The sequence below is a fragment of the Triticum urartu genome, chromosome 3 (genome assembly GCF_003073215.2).
Source record: "Triticum urartu cultivar G1812 chromosome 3, Tu2.1, whole genome shotgun sequence".
Classification (NCBI taxonomy): domain Eukaryota; kingdom Viridiplantae; phylum Streptophyta; class Magnoliopsida; order Poales; family Poaceae; genus Triticum; species Triticum urartu.
The window spans coordinates 59,982,763-60,002,195 of NC_053024.1; the positions used below are offsets into that span (position 1 = coordinate 59,982,763).

General features: G+C 42.1%; 3 protein-coding genes across 7 annotated transcripts; 1 reads left to right on the forward strand and 2 right to left on the reverse strand.

Moving 5' to 3' along the window:
* Positions 1-2,027: 2,027 nt before the first annotated feature.
* On the reverse strand, positions 2,028-6,237 carry LOC125542843 (transcription initiation factor TFIID subunit 15b). Of its 3 annotated transcripts, none has more exons than XR_007298136.1 (8): positions 6,036-6,237; positions 5,727-5,958; positions 4,369-5,188; positions 3,411-3,561; positions 3,239-3,317; positions 2,543-2,743; positions 2,384-2,427; positions 2,028-2,269 (listed from the first exon to the last, which is right to left on the reverse strand). XR_007298136.1 is itself a non-coding variant. In XM_048706067.1 (6 exons), the coding sequence occupies exons 1-6, from the start codon at positions 6,097-6,099 to the stop codon at positions 2,635-2,637; spliced, it is 1,455 nt and encodes a 484-aa protein (XP_048562024.1). In that variant the 5' UTR covers positions 6,100-6,237; the 3' UTR covers positions 2,435-2,634. The 3 variants fall into 3 exon arrangements, 1 of the variants encoding a protein (XP_048562024.1); XR_007298135.1 differs by having other exon boundaries at positions 2,384-2,433; XM_048706067.1 differs by lacking the exons at positions 2,028-2,269; positions 2,384-2,427 and having other exon boundaries at positions 2,435-2,743.
* Positions 6,238-8,372: 2,135 nt separating this feature from the next.
* LOC125542844 (uncharacterized protein At5g43822-like) lies at positions 8,373-12,774 on the reverse strand. Of its 3 annotated transcripts, XM_048706070.1 has the most exons (7): positions 12,646-12,774; positions 11,362-12,385; positions 10,856-10,956; positions 10,600-10,776; positions 10,239-10,286; positions 9,994-10,058; positions 8,373-9,905 (listed from the first exon to the last, which is right to left on the reverse strand). In XM_048706070.1, the coding sequence occupies exons 2-7, from the start codon at positions 11,491-11,493 to the stop codon at positions 9,862-9,864; spliced, it is 567 nt and encodes a 188-aa protein (XP_048562027.1). In that variant the 5' UTR covers positions 11,494-12,385; positions 12,646-12,774; the 3' UTR covers positions 8,373-9,861. The 3 variants fall into 3 exon arrangements, with proteins under 3 accessions (XP_048562027.1, XP_048562025.1, XP_048562026.1); XM_048706068.1 differs by lacking the exon at positions 12,646-12,774 and having other exon boundaries at positions 8,376-9,905; positions 10,891-10,956; positions 11,213-11,493; XM_048706069.1 differs by lacking the exon at positions 12,646-12,774 and having other exon boundaries at positions 8,379-9,905; positions 10,891-11,009; positions 11,362-11,493.
* Positions 12,775-17,661: 4,887 nt separating this feature from the next.
* LOC125547948 (non-classical arabinogalactan protein 30-like) lies at positions 17,662-18,503 on the forward strand. The gene has a single exon (XM_048711676.1). The coding sequence runs from the start codon at positions 17,750-17,752 to the stop codon at positions 18,293-18,295; it is 546 nt and encodes a 181-aa protein (XP_048567633.1). The 5' UTR covers positions 17,662-17,749; the 3' UTR covers positions 18,296-18,503.
* Positions 18,504-19,433: the final 930 nt, after the last annotated feature.

Sequence of the window (19,433 nt, forward strand, 5' to 3'; positions counted from 1 at the left end):
ACAATGTGATAGTATTGGTCAGACCAAAAGATGTAGTGATGTATGCTCGAGGAATCAACCACGAGTAAGACAACATTACGGATATCGTTGGTTCTAACTTGATTGGACGATGGCCTACACTCAAATCAAGGTTTGGACAAGACGATAGGTTCAACAACTGATCACGAGGATCACTCGATGAAGAAATCATCTTTGTACAACAAACACACAAAACAAGATATCCCTTTGAAAATGAACTAAGTTAGACAAGCTTTTATCTTCCAACTCTCCAAGTTGTTGTTTAGCTTGACCGACTAGCTCAGGGGTATTCAACACAGATTCTTGGAGAAGGGGGGTGGTTTACAAGAAACCAACTTGATCACGAACTCAACATAGCGGTCAGGTGACAACCTAGTAATACTTCCGAGAAGATATTCGAAAAATCACGAGTCACTGATATGTTATTAAGCTCGAGAACAATCTTGCTTTTCAAGGCAAGACGACATGATCAGAAGAGCAAGGGATTCAATCCTAACTCAAAGATCAAAGAGTGCACCATAAATAAGGACAAGGTAGCACAATCAATCCTAGAATAGTGACTTGATAACCAACACGCTAAGAATGATACTAATATCCATTAACTACCAAGTAACACGGTTGCTAGGAGTATTGATTTCACACATCATGATTCACTTGTCGATATTCCGGTTGCGACAACACGAAACCGAGGAGTGAATAATGATGGCGAGAAGTATCACTACGTCAAGAATTCATAAGAGAAGGTGCAATTCTCATGACATTCCTGACATAAGGTGGGTAATACTTCAGGATAGAACGGACCAAAAGCTTGATTGCATTTGATCTACGGAATACAATTGCTTTGACCCAATCCTAGATATGGATGAGGTACTGGAGTTTGTTTCTCCTAGTCATTCCGAAATAGAACGGCTTAACAGACCATAGGAACAATAGGCATCGACGAACAAATGCACACATGCTCTAGACTATCGATTGATAGACAATGGTCGGAATACAAGTAAAGAGTAACAACTCAAGGAACATATATCTTTCTGAGTTGTGGATGCATAGATTAGTATGTCGAGCAAAGCTCAACATTTCTTTCGGATAACCCATGCAGAAAGGTAGAACTGGCAGATTCACAATGTAGAATGGAGAACTCATTAAAAGCACTCTGGTTGTGATCTTTTGGTTCAAAGAACTTCCGCCATAAGCAATTCATGGTATTTGAAAGAAGGAAATACCATGGACCTCGAGAACTATCGCAAAAGTTACTAATATCCTATAAAGGAACTAGCAAACACTATCAACAAGAGGTGAGTGGAGTGAATCTCAGGTTCAAAACCCCCCAATTTGCCTCTATGTAAAATCACACGGTTGCCGGTGGTTTTGGGGTCCAGGTTGGAGATGCCCTAGAAGGTTGTATTCTCACAAAATCAACATCGTATCGCTGTGAAAGAGTTGCTATAATTTTGCACGTACATTGTGGAAGATTTTCCATCACGTTGGCTCACTACTCTATTTTACGTGTACAGAAAACCCAGTTTATCTGTGAGCTGACTTCTGTGATGGTTCAACGTCCACGCATGGTAACGTAGACGCACGCATTGCGCACGTCCTGTCCTGAGGAGGACAATGAGAGTACCAACATAAACTGATACACATCAGGTTAATCCTCTTGGTAACATATAAATCGTATTTGACCTTCTATTGGCTACAATTCTTCTGAAGAAATAAGTGAAACATTACTCAAGTACCATAAGTTGCTCAAAACATCACCGGATGAAGTGAAATATTACTCAAGTACGTCATATAACAGCTGCAATGAAACATTACTCAAGTATGTCATATGACAGCTGCCGTTTACCGTGAAGAACCATACGAGGAAAGAAATGAATTGAAGAAAATCAGAGCCAATTGAACTGAAGCTGGATCTGCAGCTTCAGGATTGTCTGAAAGAGCAGACAGCAATGACACACCACTGAAGTTCAGTTAGCAGATGGAAACTCGAAAGGACTGGATAAAGGAAATGTCGTTAATAGCTGCTAATTTCCTCGTATTCATAAAGGCTTTACTTCAAGTAAATTAAATTTTACAAATAGATGGAAAAAATCACTGAGGTGCAAGTCTACGAAGATTCTTTGATACATCTAAGATTCACAGAAACACATCGCTAGCAGACTATCCTGGATCAAGCGAATCAACCACACAACAAAAACGCCCTACCTGTTCTCCAAAGCAAAATCCAAAGCTTACAGCAGTGATCCACCGGCTGAATACCATGTGGAATGTAAGCATTAGATCAAAAAAAGGAAAAATAATAATATGGTGAAACTAATCACCATAAGAGCAAAGCATTGCATAATCATAATAGTTCGGCACTCACCTGTAATAACATCTCAAACATATCGGCATTTGGAGCTTATCCAGCTGCCTCTAAGGAAAAATTCACATAACATAGATCAATCACTTTTGACAAACAAACATCCAACCAACACTGGAGTAAGACAATGGAACAGAAGTCCTGGAAAAGCAGACAACCTACCTTACGATCTCCTGTATGAGTACAAGTCCAGAGAGAACATGAATATAAATGGTTTCTTGCAGATGACAATCTTAGTAATTATATGACTCTTTTCAGTACGGCCGCGAACGTGAACCACCACCCTGGTTTCTGTTAGGCCCATGGCCTCCTCCATCTCTGCGTCTGTCCCCGCCATAGCCACCGCCTCCACCGCGTCCGCCTCTGCACAACAAGTAATGCGGCAAACAGGTTATTTATTAACATCATACAACCAATCATGATTTTAGTTATACTCAGCTGGAGATACGTATGATATATGCTGATTTAAAGGCTCAGCTGCTTAAAAGAAAAACTGCATATTGGTCAACTGTACTTGGCAATGATTCCAGACTTTGTCTGGTCATCCAAGGCATATGTAACATGACAACAATGTCTGATACATAATTTGATTCAGGTTAACTTGGTTGGGTTCCATTCTGTCCTCTTCAGGCCAAAATGCAACAACCAGACAACTCATGGCATATTCTCATATCCGCTAAATAGTTTTAAGAGGCCTGTAAATCACACAATGACACAGGACAAAATAATATGACAATGCTAGGAAAATGCAAATTGAGATATCAAACTGTAGCATGAGCCAGAGGGTATAATTGGCCCAGAGTAGACATTACATTTCAGAATTTGCACTTATCATATAATGAAGCAAGATGTACTTACCCATGGCCAGATGTAGGAGCTCTAGGTGCTGATTTCTCAGCCATCACAACACTAATTTTACGGCCTCTCATGTCATAATCTGAAAAGGAAGAGTATATGCATTATGAAGTGGAAAGCACAGTGTTAAATAGAAAAATGTGATGCATCGCTGCAACCACAGCACTAAACATACCGTTGTAGAATCCTCCAGCTGAATGAGCAGCAGAAGGATCTTCATAAGCAAGGCAAGCATCTCCTTTGGCTTTCCCAGAATCATCAGTGTAGATTTTTATGTTCCAGGGCCACTGGTCTTTGTAGCCACGTTTTTGCTTGATCCTTCCAACCTTTAGAAAGTAGTTGCAAGTATTGAAAGAACAAAATAAAATGACCAACAAGTGCTCGACATAATTGAAAAACAACAGTATTCTATTCTCTAAGATTAACAAAAGCAATGGGGGTGCCATCTTGCGTGTTCTTGGGCAAAGATATGTTACCTGACCGACTCAGCATGGCTATAAAGTTTTTAAGTAAAAAACTAAAACATATATTGAGGTAACAGGAATCAAGAAAATATTGGCCTATTTTGGAGTATAATTATGTGAGCAGAGTCAAGCTGATTATTACTAACTATGTATCAGATAGAATTACCCTCACTATGGTCTCACCACACGTAAACTTCGCATTTGGTTTATAAGCACCTTATCTTAAAAGAATGATGGATGGGGTCCAACCATGCAGTGTTTATAGAAAATATTATTACTAATATCAATAAATGCAGCTTACACACTTAATATGAACTATGAACTGATGAAAACAGAACACAACTTCACATCATATGACACAGGCATTAACAGTCCAAGTGGAAAGTGAGATATTTTAAGAGGAACACATACCAAGCATTTCAGGCAATATAAAGAACTACTCCCTCCGTTCGGAATTACTTGTCGCAAAAATGGATGTATCTAGACGTATTTTAGTTCTAGATACATCCATTTCCAAGACAAGTAATTCCGAACGGAGGGAGTAATACATACAGTTCAAATTAAGGAGCACCTCATAAAATATGTTTTTAGAGGACGCACAGATCTACAGCACGGAGATCTCTAGGATATTACATATTGATAAAGAATTCAAGAGAAGGTAAATTATACCTGGCCAATTCCTCCAAAAAGCTCTTGCAGTTCCTCAACAGTCACATCTGGAGGCAGGTTTGAGATGTAAATCCTTGCATTGTCGCAGGAATCACCACAGTTTGCATCACACTGCTTAACCTTTGTAGTAGGTTCAGGGGTAGCATTTGCAGAATAACCACCGCCGCCTCCGCCTCCGCCATGATAAGAAGGTGGAGCACCACCTGCGCCTCCACCCCCAGGCGCAGACCGACCACCATCATATGTAGGTGGCAGGCCTCCTTGCCCCCCTGGGGCACCGCCACTATATGGGTTCGGAGGTGGGGCACCATAGCTTGGTGGGTAAGGGCCTCGACCGCCACCATAGCTGTTAGGGGGTGGCACTGCAGAGTCTGAACTGTACACATTGTTGCCTCCATAGGAACTTGGGGGCGGTGCGTAGTCACCTGGAGGAGCGCCATAGGATGGAGGGCCTTTAGGGGGAGCCTGTCCATAGCCACCGTCACCTTGGTTGTTCTCTTGGCCTCTTCCATAACCACCACCGCTCCCACCACGGTGGTCATCAAAACCACGGCCGCTACCACCATCACGATTATATCCTCCTCTTGCTCCTCCAGCACCACCATCACGACCACCAGAGTTGTAATCCCCATCACCTCTGCTGTAGCCACCACCTCCTGAACCATGATCACCACCACCACGATTGTACCCTCCACCTCCACCTCCACCTCCACCAGACCTATCGTACCCGCCGCCACCACCACCACCTCCACCTCCACTTGGGTTAACTGCCCCACACTTATTGCACTCAGTCCTCCTTGCAAAGTTCACATTAAGACAGCTGCAACAAGAGTTCATATATTTTTAGTCTCAAGGATTCCATAGAAGATAATACCCTCAGCATCAACACAACTGGTAGTGTTTATAAACTAGAGACCATCAATGTTTCCAATAAGAGCAGAACATTGGTAACACATAAAACCGTAAATTAAATGTATGCTCTGGTGTAACAACCAACAAAATATACTACAGGAATAGCATCAATATTTTCGAATGTAAATAACCAGGGCAAATATGCTGGTATATCAACATATAGCCCAGCACTATTTTTTTGAATGTAAATTGCACACAGGAATAGGATTGCATCATAAGTTATGATTTTAAAGCCATAGGGCATCTAGCAGAAGTTGAAACTAAGCCATCAGAATGATGTGATGTTTGAAATTCCAGTCACGGCGCTGCAGCATAAGCTCCCAACAATAAAATACCATGAAAGTTCTGCCTAGCCTAAATCCCCACGACAAGTTCAGAAGACCACGGCTGGATCAGCGAGTCCAACGCCAAATCCTAGAGCGAGATGATGAGAATTCGATACCCACCTTGCATCAGGGCAAGTCCAGTCGCCTTCGCGTCCACCCCCGCGCCCGCCACCTCTCCCGCCACCGCCGCCGCCACCGCCGCCGTAGCCTCCTCCTCCACCGCCCCCCCCTCTCCCGCCACCGCCGTACCCTCCCCCACCGCCACCACCTCCATATCCTCCACCACCGCCACCGCTGCCGCCATATCCTCCCCCACCGCCGCGCCCACGACCACCTCCGCTGCCGCCGCCGCCTACACAAACACGAAAAAGGTCAGAAAAACGATCCACGAAGAGGAGACAAAACCGATTCCGAGGATCCTGAGGCGACCTCGGCCGCCGTAGCCGCCGCCGCCGCCGCCGCGGTAGTCGTCGGATCCGTACGCCCCCGACATGGGGTTCACGCCAAAGCTAGGGTTTGGGAGTGTTCGAGAGGCCGCGGGGGCGGAGCCGAGTATTCGCGATGCAGGGGAGAGGCGCCCGCTGTGGATTAGGGCAAAACAGTCGCGACGCGATTGCAAGGGCGAAGCATCGCGAACATGGGCCGAATTTTATTGTAAAGAGTTCTGTTTGATTCGGTTGCGCTGACCGACTCCGGCAGGCCTTCTGACTGACTGGGGAGTTGCCTGAAGCCCACTACGTAGTTTGGCCCGGCCCGTTTAGATGTTTTGACGTGTGAAGCCCGCTACATAACCGTCCAATCTATTTGTGTGTTTATATGATGCTCAGAAATAATGTGTGTGTTTATTTGTCTAGAAAAAATTGTGTGTTAATGTCTTCTAAAAAAAAGTGTGTGTTTATTATATTGTTTGTTTGATCTGTTTCAATTTTATACGACTCATCTTTATACAAAAATTCATATAATAATCTTAACGCAATATAGCAACCGTGAGGTGAGCCTTAGCATTTCTCTAAAAGAAAAAATTAAGAAACTTGCAGTTAATCTGAATCTTGATTTTAAAAGACAAATTATGTGGTTTTTACTGGAGCTGAACGACATTTTTCACTTACACGGCATGCATTAATGAACAAGATTAGTGCAACTTCATATTGGGTCTTGCATGTAGGACACACCTGCCAAAGATTTGCGGCTTATTTAGTGAATGTTAGGGAAGATGTCTAGATTGAACAAACAAACGAAGAATAAAGATCCATGACTACAAGTTACATGGGGTTCTTTGAAGTCGGTGTCTCCAATTATCACTTTTAGCATATCTGCTTTCCACCAAAACATTAGTGAAGAAACTATAGAAGTCCTTTTTTCTGGAAAAAAAAATAGAAGACAAAGCCTGCATAAAACCATATTAGCCTTAAAGATTTCGAAAAATCGCACGAACCACCCCACCTATCCGATGAAAATATGTGATCATAGCGCGTGTTATGACCAAATACACATCCCTTGACCATTGGAACAAACGTTGTCGAAGTGTACTTCATCACCAAGCTCGCATGAAGAAGACTATGAGCACCCTGACCCTGGCACAGAAGAATAGAAGAGGAGTACCTTTAACCTAAGCATACTTCACACCATTGTCGTCGCCTTTCACCAACATAGGCCGAAGGTCAAATAAAAATTCATAAGATCAAGGTCTTACCACATCAACACACCACGAGGGAGATAGAGCCTCAAGAGTTTTTGTGAGCCGGAATTTTTTTTAAAGCATTCAAGAACTTTTGTAAGTCACACAAATGATGGGTTCTTAATTCTACCCCCTGTCCGAAAATATATGGTGTTTTTTTTGTTAAGTCAAGCATTATATATTTGACCAATTTTAAAGAAAGACATATCAACATCTACAATGCCAGATAAACAAAATATGAAATTATATTTTATGGTGAATTTAATTATACCTTTTTTGACAGAAAGACTGTAAGGGAACCCCCTACAGTATAGTTGGTGCAACAACCCCAAATTGCAAGTACCATGCCTTGAACCTGGGTGGGTGGGAAGGCATCAGCCCCTTCCAACCACTAGGCTATGCCTTAGTCTGCGAATTAATTATACTAATCTGATACAATAGATAATAATATTTTTCTCACTAAATTAGGCTTTAAAAACATACACCTTATATTTTGAAACCGAGGGGGTACAATTGTTTCTACCCTGCAAAATCTAATTCAAGGACAACTTTTCCTGCCTACATTGTACACTCCACACGGCTTTAACCAAACTGTTTTTTTTTACTTGTTGATTTCCTCTTCTCACCTGATAACTTCTTTCTCCACCCTTGCGTGCTCGGGCTCAATCAGTGAAACTCGTTTCGGTAATTCCTCTTTATCCTTATAACGGTCGGCACATGTCATGGTCCATGAGAAAATTGTGACCAGGAACGATGAGCATCCACTGTATAAACACATGGCCGAACATTTTCTAGTGTAATTTGGAAACAACTTGAACTCAGACGACAAGTGTTGATTTGCATCCCATCTGAGTTATGTATGCTCAGTTTCTCTATCGCTCAGCTGGTAATTGATCGCCTGGCGATTGTTCCTCATATGACCAGGTCCAGTTATCATATACTACCAGATTTTTTGAAATGGTGGCCGGTAACAACTTCTTCTATTGCAAGAACAAAAAACTTTACGAAAGAGAATCCCAGCACAATTTGTCCATCCACATTCAATAATTTACATGTTCTTGTACGGTTGTACCAAGCATGGAAGAAATATCCCTCAAAAAATGTTTGAAAGATATAAAACAAATTCGTAATCTCCAGGAACGATAGTTATATAACGATCTTATATTTCTTTACAGAGGGAGTACAACAGAGAACAAAGGGCCAGATGTGCAAAGTTAGGTCATAATCGTACACACATTAGCAGCTTCACGCAAGAAACTCTCAGTAGCTTTATATATAAAAAAAAAGAGAAAAGTATATTTTTCGTCCCTCAATTCTTTGCAGAGTCTAGATTTGGTCCTTCAACTTCAAAACCGGACAATTTGCATCCTTAACTTATGAAACCGGACAAGATTCATCCCTGGTCACGGTTTTGACCGGTTTTGGTCCTGTCCCACGCTGGTTTTGACCGTTCCGACTCAAATTTGCCTACCTTTCCTAGGTCCACGTAATGTTTTCAAATTCGGTTACTTTTTCCAAATACATGAACCTTTTTAAAATTTGTGTACTTTTTTTAAATCTGTGTACTTTTCCCAAGTTCATGTACTTTTTCAAATATGCGTATTTTTTAAAAGTTCATTTGGTTTTTTGAAGTTCATTTAATTTTTAAAAATTTATGTACCTTTTCATATTAGAATACATTTTTTTTTGAAAGAGTTCATGAATTTTGAAAATTTTATGCGAACTTGAAAAAAATACGTGGATATGGACTTCTTTTACACAAAAATATGTGGATTTCAAAAATTATTTCAACTTGAAACAAGTACGTGAATTTCAAACAAAGTTCATGGATTATAAAAGGAACATGGATTTGAAAAAATGCGGACTTCGAAAAGCATGTGGATTTGAAATAAGTATGCGAATTTCAAAAACAGTTCATGGCTTTGAAAAATACTTGGATTTGATAAAATTACGCAAAATTGGGAGAAATACGGGGTTTTGGAAAAAGTACGTAAATGTTAACAAATCAAGGATTTGAAAAAAGTACGCGAATTTTAGAACAGTTCGCTGATTTGAAAAAAGTATGTTTATTTTTGAAGAAGTTCACTGATATAAAAAAATTACAGGAATATGAGTGAGCACCGGTCAAAACCGGGGTGAGTCAACACCAAAACCGGTCAAAACTGAGTCCAGGGACGAACCTTGTCCGGTTTCTGTAGTTGGGGGTGCAAGTTGTCCGGTTTTTAAGTTAAGGGACCAAATCTAGACTTCACCAAAAATTAAGGGACGAAAAGTATACTTTTCTCTAAAAAAAAACTCCCAGTAACTATTTCCAGTAGACCACTTTAAGTTGCAGCAGATCAATAGCGCTACTTCCCAATATGTCGACCGCACTATGCACCGACTTACAGGTTTACAAGCTAAACGGTTCTGTAAATTAATTTCAGCCTTGTCACGATTGCTATAGGAATTGGAGCCACTAAACCTGAAACTGCAGACTCCTTCATGCTTTGTCCAGATATAAGAAAGTAGATCAAAATACAGTGGCTTCAACATGTCTTGGCAATAAGGCTCCCGATGGTAGGATACACACTCAACTTAACAAATTTCATCCGCAAATATAATGTCGAAAATAGATTGCACTGCAAAACGAGGAAGATACAGTGGAGTAGCATCAGATCAAACCATTATTAAAAATCATATCTTCAGTTCTATTGTTTCATTTCTTACCTTCATCTTTCGGTATGTTTGGTTGGTCTACCAAGAGTTGACGCATTGCAGCGATTTCACTTGAACTGCAAAAGAAAGGGCACCAAAAGTAAATGAAGAAAGATAAGAATCAAGATTTGGCTAACTGCTAGTTTTAAAGGACGGAGTGGGCATTAGTCTTGGGTAAACTAACAGAAATACAGAATTATCGGAAACAAATCTAAGGAGATCAAAAGAGAATTTAGTGGCCATAAATTCCAACTTGCCTGCTTTTCCATGTCAACAAAGAGATGATTGATGATTTTAGCGCATACCTGGCATATCAATGTATTATCAGTAAAGAAGTAGCTTCTGCTATGATAAAAAGAGTAAGATGCATATCAACGAACTGTCACAAAAGAAGGCAAATAGCATCTTAAACCTATGACACCAGCAAAAACAAAATGCTACAAGAGAGACGGTACTGGTGAAAGCAGGTGAGTTTCCCATATATGAGATGGCAAATGTACATATCAGCAATAGCGCGACAGTCAAATGAGTCAGCCACCTATTATTAGCTTCATTTTTTTTTTGAGGATGTTCTAAAAAAACAGCAGGTTTGGTGAAGGGATTTCACTTGGTTCTTACTCAGCCTGGTGCATATCAGACAGCGTTTGTAGCCCACCCAAGCAATCCGCAATAGTTGGCAAAATTCCCACTTGTAATTGCAACTGTTTCGCATTGAATGCCAATCCACCCCTCACCATCTGATTAGTATCGCGTAGTACCTTGCTCAAACCTTTGGAAATGACACTGAACTCCTCCCTGAAAAAAAATGCAGCAACATTGTAACACCAACTCGAAACAATTCCGTTGCATATATGCTTCTAGAGTTGGACCAAACCAAAAGCGGTTGCAACAACAGTGACAGCAGCTTACAGAGCCTCCCTCATTGAAACAAATATGAGCTCCAAGCTCTCCATCTGCACCCCCAAGAGATCCTCCCTGAAATTGGGCACACACCGCAGGACACCATAATTTTTAGCATCTCCAAGTACCTTGTCAACACATGACACAGAGTAAGATTTTGAATCCTCCAGATACATGACAATCCAACATCACAATGCAGCTAGGTAGCTACTAGTCACTAACATTAAATGAGCACCCTAGCTTGCATATTAGCAGCAGTATCAGGGATCACTATTACTAAATTTTGGTCTCTTCTTTAACTGAAACCAATAAAATTTGCTACTGTAACCACCTTACTGTGAACCGTGTAGAACATTTACTAGATTTCTCAAACCCCATTACAGCTGCGGAATTGAGCATGCGCAGCACATCACTGAAGCTGCTGCGTACAAGTAGGACGCAGATAAATGCAAGGAAGGATCTGAGGAGAATGAAAGGTACTGGAAGGCGGGTGATGATGGCGGCGGCATTGGAGAAGTGGGACAGGAGGCGGGAATTGAGGTCATCCCATCGCTCCGTCTCCTCCCGTGCCTTCCTCACCCTCTGCTGCATCTTCCGCACCGCAGCCTCCATCCCTATCGACCGCTCGTCTCGTTTCCCTTCGCGACCCCGATCCTCGATCAATTTCTTGGCGGCGCTTGCGTGTTGACCCTTGTGATAGGCTAGTCTGGGCTCGACCTGACCATTAGAGGCAATGACGTTTTGAGGAAAAAAAAACTAACATACTTTGAGCTAACAAGAATCATATAAATATTTTTCTATTTGGGAGCAGACTATGTGAGCACACAGACTCGAGAATTCGAGATGATTATGGCCGTGTCAAACTAACTATGCAAGGTTGTTCGTGCACTTTGACGAGCAACACACATTTTCATATTTGATCAGTAGAAACGAGTCTATTTGGTACACTTACCCTCACTATGATCTCACCACACATAAACTTAACATTTGGTTTGTAAGCACTTTATTATCTTAAAAACCTCACATTATATGCCACGAGCATTAACAGTCCAAGTGGAAAATGAGATATTTTAAGAGGAACACATACCAGACAATAAAGAACTAATACATACAGTTCAAATTAAGGAGCAGTATAAATACACATCCCCGTCAGGAAGTGATAGGTTCATAAAATATATTTTGGGAGGACACACAGATTCACGAAATGTGGAGTTCTTGGCTATTACGTATTGATACAGAGTTCAATGGAGAATTTAATTATTTTGCCACAATTTACTTTGCATTTTGACAATTTGCCACTAGTTACATTGCAATTGCCTTTTGCCACTCTTTACATTGAACTATGATTATTTGCCCTTTTTGCCTCAAAACAATTCTTTCAAATGTATTTGATGATAGATGCCCAAAACTAGTTACTGTAATGTCATTTGTATATGTTGACTGAAGAAGTAGTCCTTCACACGAAATTCCCCAATGTGCAGCGATGAACCCTAGCTTCCATGGTCTGCACCAAAATCGGGCAATGTATGTTAGCAGCATAGGAAGCATCGAACAGTAGCAAGCAAGCAGCAGCAAGCCAAGGACAGGGCCAGGTTGTGGACGCAGGAGACGGCTAGGGGCAGTGGCCAGGTTGTGCACTCGGGAGACGGCCAGGTGGAGGACGCAGGAGACGGCCTAGGGCAGTGGCGGCGGCGACCTCTTAAACCTAACCCTAGATCGGCCTTGGGACATGGGGATGAGCAGGACAGGGGAGAAGAGACTCACTGTAGCTGTCGCCGGGAGGGTGCCCCCGCCGTCGATTACCACCGTCGCCGCCGTCCGCCGGTGTGTCGCTTCGAGGAAGAGCAGAGAGGCTGGCCAGGGGTAAAACCGGGATTTCAAGCGGGCCCCACCTGTAAGAGGGCAAACGTCCAAGTCCAGGAGAAAATTCTTTATTTGACACTATCTTAAAATCTACTTCCTTATTTGACATTGGAAAAAAAATTCTTCCCTATTTGACACAAGTTCTAGATTTTATTCCTTATATGACATTTTCGTTCATTTTGAGCCTAAACATCTGAAAAGACTCTTTTGCCCCTTATGTGATATGTGTTGTGGATGGGGGGGGGGGGGAATAGCGCACACACGTAGCACCAGTGCGAGGGCAGGAGCACAAACGCAGCAACACATACACATCCACCAACACACGCACGCGCACACACACGCAACAACACGCACGCGCACATGCACACACACACAGCAACACACATGCATGCACACACACGCACGTAGCGCACACACACACATACACACACAGCAGCAGCAGCACATAGGCACGCAACAGCACACACATGCGCGCACGTACACACGCAGTAGCAAACACACACGCAGAGGCACACATATGCAGCAGCAGCACACATGTGCGCGTGCACCCACACACGCAACAGCACACACCCGCCAAGAAAAAACAGCACACACGCGCGCACACATGACACACATACCGCATGAGGGGCAAAATCGTCTTTTCAGGTGTCATTTAGGCTCAAAATAGACGGAAGTGTTGTATAGGGAATAAAATTTAAGACTAGTGTCAGATAGGGAGGAAAAACTTTTTAAGTGTCAAATAAAGAACCAGATTTTAAGACAGTGTCAAATAAGGAATTTTCTCCAAGTCCAGTGTGAAGAGTGGCTAAAAGTTCAAGGTAAAACCGTGACAAAAAGAAACAAATTTCCCAAATTCAATAGATGGTAAACCGTGCTAAATCCTAATTTTCAAAAATGATGATGAATTCAAAAATGCTCTCAAATTTCCAAAAAATCCCAAATTTCGAAAAATTCTCATGAATTATTTTTTCCTGGTTTTAGAAAAATGTTCCCGGTTTTAAAATTATGAATTACACAAAATAAACAATGTAAAAAATAAAATAAAAACAGAACATGAAAAGAATGTGAAAAAGGTAAAAGGGGCAAATAAAAAAAATAAAAAAATAAAAACGGTCCACGGAAGGTTCTTTTCAAAACTAGTGGAAACAACATCACTAAAAGCCCAAAGTGAGTCGGCCCAAATATGCGCCCTGGGGGTGGCCCCCTCCCGGGTGTTACACGTCAAATAGGAAATCCCATGGTTTAGCAAAGCATTTGCAATTACAAAGAAGGGACTCTCGCAAACATGGGTCGACTACTTTTATAAATAATGTGTTTGACTCGATTGCCCTAACTGCATCTGGACTAAGTATAACTTCTGACAAGGGATTGCATGAAGCCCACTACTTAGTTCGTTGGTGCAGCTTTTGGCCCAGTCCGTTTTATTTTGACATGTGTGAAGCTACTCTTTTCATGATTTTTTTCTTAGTCCACATTTAGCATTATGGTGGATATAACCGTCCAATCTATTTTAAAACAAAATTACCTGTTGTTTGATTAATCTGTCTTAAATACTAATTGATGTCATCCTACAAGTGGACAGGACTGGTTGAAGCACACTTTCATGAAAGTATTATCCCAGCTTGTGTCTCGTTCTCAACAAAGAGCACATGCAAGCATCATTGTGAGTGTTTCGGTCGCACTCGAGGTGTCGCTAGCCTCAAGCGAATTGTCTAGTTTCGTACATGCAAGGATTATGATAGTGGTGATGGAAGAATTTTTTTGACTATAATGACGGAAGAATAATTGTGGTGTAAAATAATGAAACTTGATTAAGAATTGCATGTAAATAACATGAAACTGGATAAACGGAAAGTAAATAGTGGTTCGTGTAATGGAGAAGTTAGGCACGAAGAGGTTCAGTTCATGGTGAATAATGAATGTGCCTTGTGCAATGATATGTAATGGTACTGTCTATATTAAATGTTTGGTAGACAAGTAATCCTTGAATAGCCAAACTATATTGTCCCGCTCACATTACCGTTAGTCCATCACCAATGGTCAATTCAACAGTTAAGGTCATTAAGACGGACCAACGCTTTTGGCACCGTGCCTTCTTGTGCTCCTCATATTGACTTCGTTGCTCATTGATATCAACATCTGTCACTGGAGGTCGTGGATTCATTGTCTAATAGGTGCCTAGCCATGTAGGTCTCCAGATCATGTTGCTTGGGCCCTTAAATTGGATAACAATCATTGTAGACGCCATGAATAATTAACCTAGTAATCAGTAATAAAAGTAAGGTCACAAATATATATCAAGAGTGAGAGATAAATAACAACTAAACACATAGATCAAATAGAAGGGGATCAGCTCGAAATTACCATGATTCTCCATAATAATATGAATGATTAACGAGATTGCGATATCCGAGTCAAAGTACAAATGGAATTTACAAACTCTAGCCTTACGAGTTGGAATCTCTCTATTATGACGGTGTCGTCGATGGTGGAATGGAGGATCACGCCAGAGAGGAACCCAGAATGGATCGAAGTGAAGCAATTATCCTTCGGATCTCTCTTTCCTCTGGCTTTTGTTTTGCCTCCTATGTCGCTTTGTTGTGTGTTTCCCAGTTATGAACATTGTTGGTGTAGACGAGGGGAAGGCGGCGACACTTAGTATGACCACTGGTACGAGCAGGTGGGTTCGCACCACACGTTGTCTTCCCTCGTGTTGACGTCAAATGCACTTTTTCAAAGGGAAAATTGTCCATTTCCTCGTCAATGATCCAAATATGGCTTTATAACCTTTCATAAGTGTTCGATCCTTAAAATCAAGGAAGAATACAAGGTTTCTTTATTTCCAATAAATATATGTTAGTGAATAGGCGAAAACAGCGAAAACCTTGGATTAAACTAAGCAAATACCCTCGGAGAACACTATATAAAACAAAGTCGTCACTTTTATGACTCGTTTTCTACAACATATCATAAAATAAACACAACATAATTCGGCAACCATGGGTCAGTCATAACATTTCATTTTTTTGGAAAAATTAAGAAAATTACAATTAGTTTGAAACATAATTTTAAAAAAGACACGTTCTACTTTTTTTTAATGGACTCAAAAGGCCTTTTTTGACATGACATGCATTAATGAATAGGATTGATGCAACTTCATGATGGATCTTCGCATGCAAGAGGAACCTATCAAAGTTGTGGGTTTATTTAGGAGGAGTCTAGATTAAAGAGACAAATACAACTACCAAGGATAAAGATCCATGACTAAAAGTTAAATCAGGGTTCTTTGAAGTGAGTGTCTCTAGTTTTCATATTGTGCATTCTTGCATCCCACCATACTATTAGCAAATAAACAATAGAAGACCAAACATGCAAAAACTAAATTAGCTCAAAGGTTTTGAAAAGACCCACAATCGCCCACCCAATAGGTAAAAATCCTAAGATCATTGGACGATTGTGACCGAGGACGCATCCTTTGGAAGGGGAGTTGTTGAAGTATGCTTCACCATCAAGCTCTCAGGGAGAAGACATGAGCGCTAAAGAAATGGAAGAGGAGTACCTTCAACCAATGCATACTCGACACCATTGTTGCCGCCATCCGCCAATATAGACTTAGTCGGATGATAATTTGTACGGACGGGGTAAATCTGTAGGACCAAATCACCACATGCTCCTTGGTGGCAATTGTCACCACGACTCTCGAGACTTTTGTTCCATGCAACATGCTTTCATGGTCGAGACATCTCCGTCACGATCCTGATACTAAAACAGAAATAAAAGTTGCACTCCAACTTGATCAGTGTTTTGTCGCCTCTAGGTGCCAGAAGTGCCGCAAAAGGCGAGAGAATAGCATACACACGGGTGATGAAAATGAGATTGCTTTATGGTGGCTAGGGTTCCTGCCTCTGCCTCTGCGTCATGTGTGCATAGAACCTATACTTATGAGAATCGCTTTATTACATCGCGAAAGCTTAAAGCCTAGCCAATTAGAAGCATGCTACGTACCCCACTAAGCATGAATTCAAACAAACAGTAGGCACATATTACATACTGCCACTGAAACTGGGATACGAGTTCTAAAAAGATAGTACTATTTTGTGATGTTTTTTTAGATCGAAGGACTATTTTGTGACCGTTCATCTAATTTATATTTACGGTAAAAATATTTTAATTACTTGTGTGAGTTAACCATAAAAATAAGGACCATGATAAATGCCACATGCGTTGCATGAACACATGGCAACTCCGAACGTTTTTTATGTCAAGTTTATTGACGCGAGCATGGCAAATTTAGTTGTGAAGCATGTCAATTTTCTTTTTTTGATGACAAGTTTTAGTTTTTTGTTTTTTTTTTCAAATGGTAATTGTAGTTGTAAAACGTCAGAGCCGGATTGCTTCGTGTCACACGTGTGGCAGTAATCATTTGGAAAAAATAAACCTTCTATGAGTTTCTGCTGGGTGCATCCATGCCTCCTGGCTACCGTACCAAGAGTTGTTGTTTGTTCCTTGATACCGTGCCTCCATGGTGTTCGATTTGCCTACATGCTTTGTACTAAGGTCCTTATAATCATATACCCATTTTTGACAATAATATATCGAAACCTCCACAGAAAACAAAGTGATCATCACGCACGCAAATCTGAAATCTTTGCTGCCGATCGAACGCCACACACACCAATCATTACCCGATCGTGTGCAATGATTTTGTACCAACGTAATCTCCATTGTTCCAATTCCCGCAAAAAAAAAATAATCTCCATTTTTCCAAGACCGATAATCTGAGAGACAAACTGGCTCCCACGTAGGCCATTGCCGGCCGGCCGGCCACCTACATGGCCGCACGTCTACACCATTTTTATACTCTCCCTGACCCCTCACCTGGTCACCTTGCCGCGCCTATATATGAACCCGACGCCTCCCGCCATTTCCACACAGCCAAAGCCAGCTGCGATCATCTCCATCGATCTAGCACGCACGTACGGAGTGCCAGTCTTCCCTTCCAGCAATGGCGGCCTACCTCCCCCTCGCCGTCCTCGTGGCCCTCCTCGCCGCCACCGGCGCCAGCGCCCACGGCTACAGCCAGACCCCCTCGCCGACGCCTGCACCGGCTGCCAAGTGCGACAAGGTGATGCTCAAGGTGGAGGGCGTGGTGTACTGCCAGAGCTGCACGCACCGGAACTCGTGGTGCCTGGACGGCGCGACGCCGCTGCCGGGGGCGAAGGTGACGGTCACCTGCCGCGACGCCAAGAACCGCGTCATGGCCTCGCGGACGCCCGTCGCCGACGGCAACGGCTACTTCCTCGCCGAGTTCGACGTCGCCGAGAAGGCCGACTACTACAAGGGGGACCCCGCCAAGGCCTGCTTCGTGCGCCTGCTCGCGTCGCCGGACCGCAAGTGCGACGACCTCACCAACGTCAACTACGGCATCGAGGGCGCGCCGCTCCGCCACGAGGGCAAGCGGTGGTCCGGTAAGGGGCACGAGAACGTCGTGTACGCCGCCGGCCCTCTCTCATTCAAGCCGGACACCTGCGCGCCCAGGGGCCACTACTGATGATCGTTTTTTTTATTTGTTTTGAGTATTATCTAATCTGAGCATCTTAGCTCAATTTTATCATTTCAAATATGAAGTTGATAACCACGCATACCATGTGGTCGCTGATGAAGCTTATATGCGCCATGCGCGGCTGCTTTGGGTTTGAGACCGTGTATATTCTGTCTTTTTTTTTCTCCTACAAAACTTCTATTGGATCCATCATCAATCATGACAGTACAAAGAGCATCATAAATAATAAAATTTATATCCAGGACCTGTAGACCATAACGACGACTACAAGCATTGGACCAAGCTAAAGACGCGTCGCCGTTATCACCCCTTCCTCGCACGGAGCTGGGCAAAACTTGCAATAGTAGACAGTCGGTAATAGCACCCTATGACCTAGGAAATATGCTTTGGTTTCTGGTTGTATATACACCCTATATGAGAATTTTTTAAAATAATTAAACAAAAAGTCAAAATAGTTCAGAAGTTTTTTAGAATAAACTTGACTTACTTCTGCACTAGTATATAAATTTCCATGAAAAAAAAACTAGCGTTGACTTCACAGCGAAAAAGACAAAATTTATTTGCTATTATAGGTCACTATTCACACTATTTTGGCCAAAATTTCGTCTTTTTTGAAAAGAAGTCAAAGGGGGATTTTATTTTGTGAAATTTTTCTCACAAGTACAATGTAAGGTCAAGTTTATTTCAAAAATATTTTCAGAATTTTTTGACTTTTTATTGAATTACTATTTTTTTCCATATAGGGTCTATACGTCCCCATGGACCAAAAGTCCCCTCCCCTATGACCCAACCCTAGGGAACCAATTATCACGCAATATGTTTATCTTCGATCCATCGCTGATGGCCATATGATCCCATGCCTCAACAAGTCCCTCCCATGCATAATGTTGCGCCATGTAGAAGAACAACCCTGTGGGCTTGTCACTGACATGATATCCGAGTCTCTGAAATACCCCGCCTTGAGCACGCGAGCGCTCATTGAATTAGGAACCACAATAATTCTCTAGACTGGTCTAGCTAGAAGGTCTTGATTGAGAACATAAAAAATTCTAAGCCCGAGACCACCTTCGCGCTTTCTTATGCACATCTTGTCCCGTGCTGCCCAACGGACTTTCCTCTCACCGTT

Bases quoted from the DNA above. Each gene is read 5' to 3' on its own strand.
- LOC125542844 (XM_048706068.1), bottom strand. From the start codon at position 11,493: ATGGAGGCTGCGGTGCGGAAGATGCAGCAGAGGGTGAGGAAGGCACGG. The intron at 10,287-10,599 runs GTAAGAACCAAG...TTGATATGCCAG, and splicing joins TCTGATATGCACCAGGCTGA to GTATGCGCTAAAATCATCAA. The intron at 10,059-10,238 runs GCAAGTTGGAAT...TTTCTTTTGCAG, and splicing joins TTGTTGACATGGAAAAGCAG to TTCAAGTGAAATCGCTGCAA.
- LOC125547948 (XM_048711676.1), top strand. From the start codon at position 17,750: ATGGCGGCCTACCTCCCCCTCGCCGTCCTCGTGGCCCTCCTCGCCGCC.
- LOC125542843 (XM_048706067.1), bottom strand. From the start codon at position 6,099: ATGTCGGGGGCGTACGGATCCGACGACTACCGCGGCGGCGGCGGCGGC. The intron at 5,189-5,726 runs GTGGGTATCGAA...CTCTTGTTGCAG, and splicing joins TGGACTTGCCCTGATGCAAG to CTGTCTTAATGTGAACTTTG. The intron at 3,318-3,410 runs GTATGTTTAGTG...CTTCCTTTTCAG, and splicing joins AGCTGGAGGATTCTACAACG to ATTATGACATGAGAGGCCGT.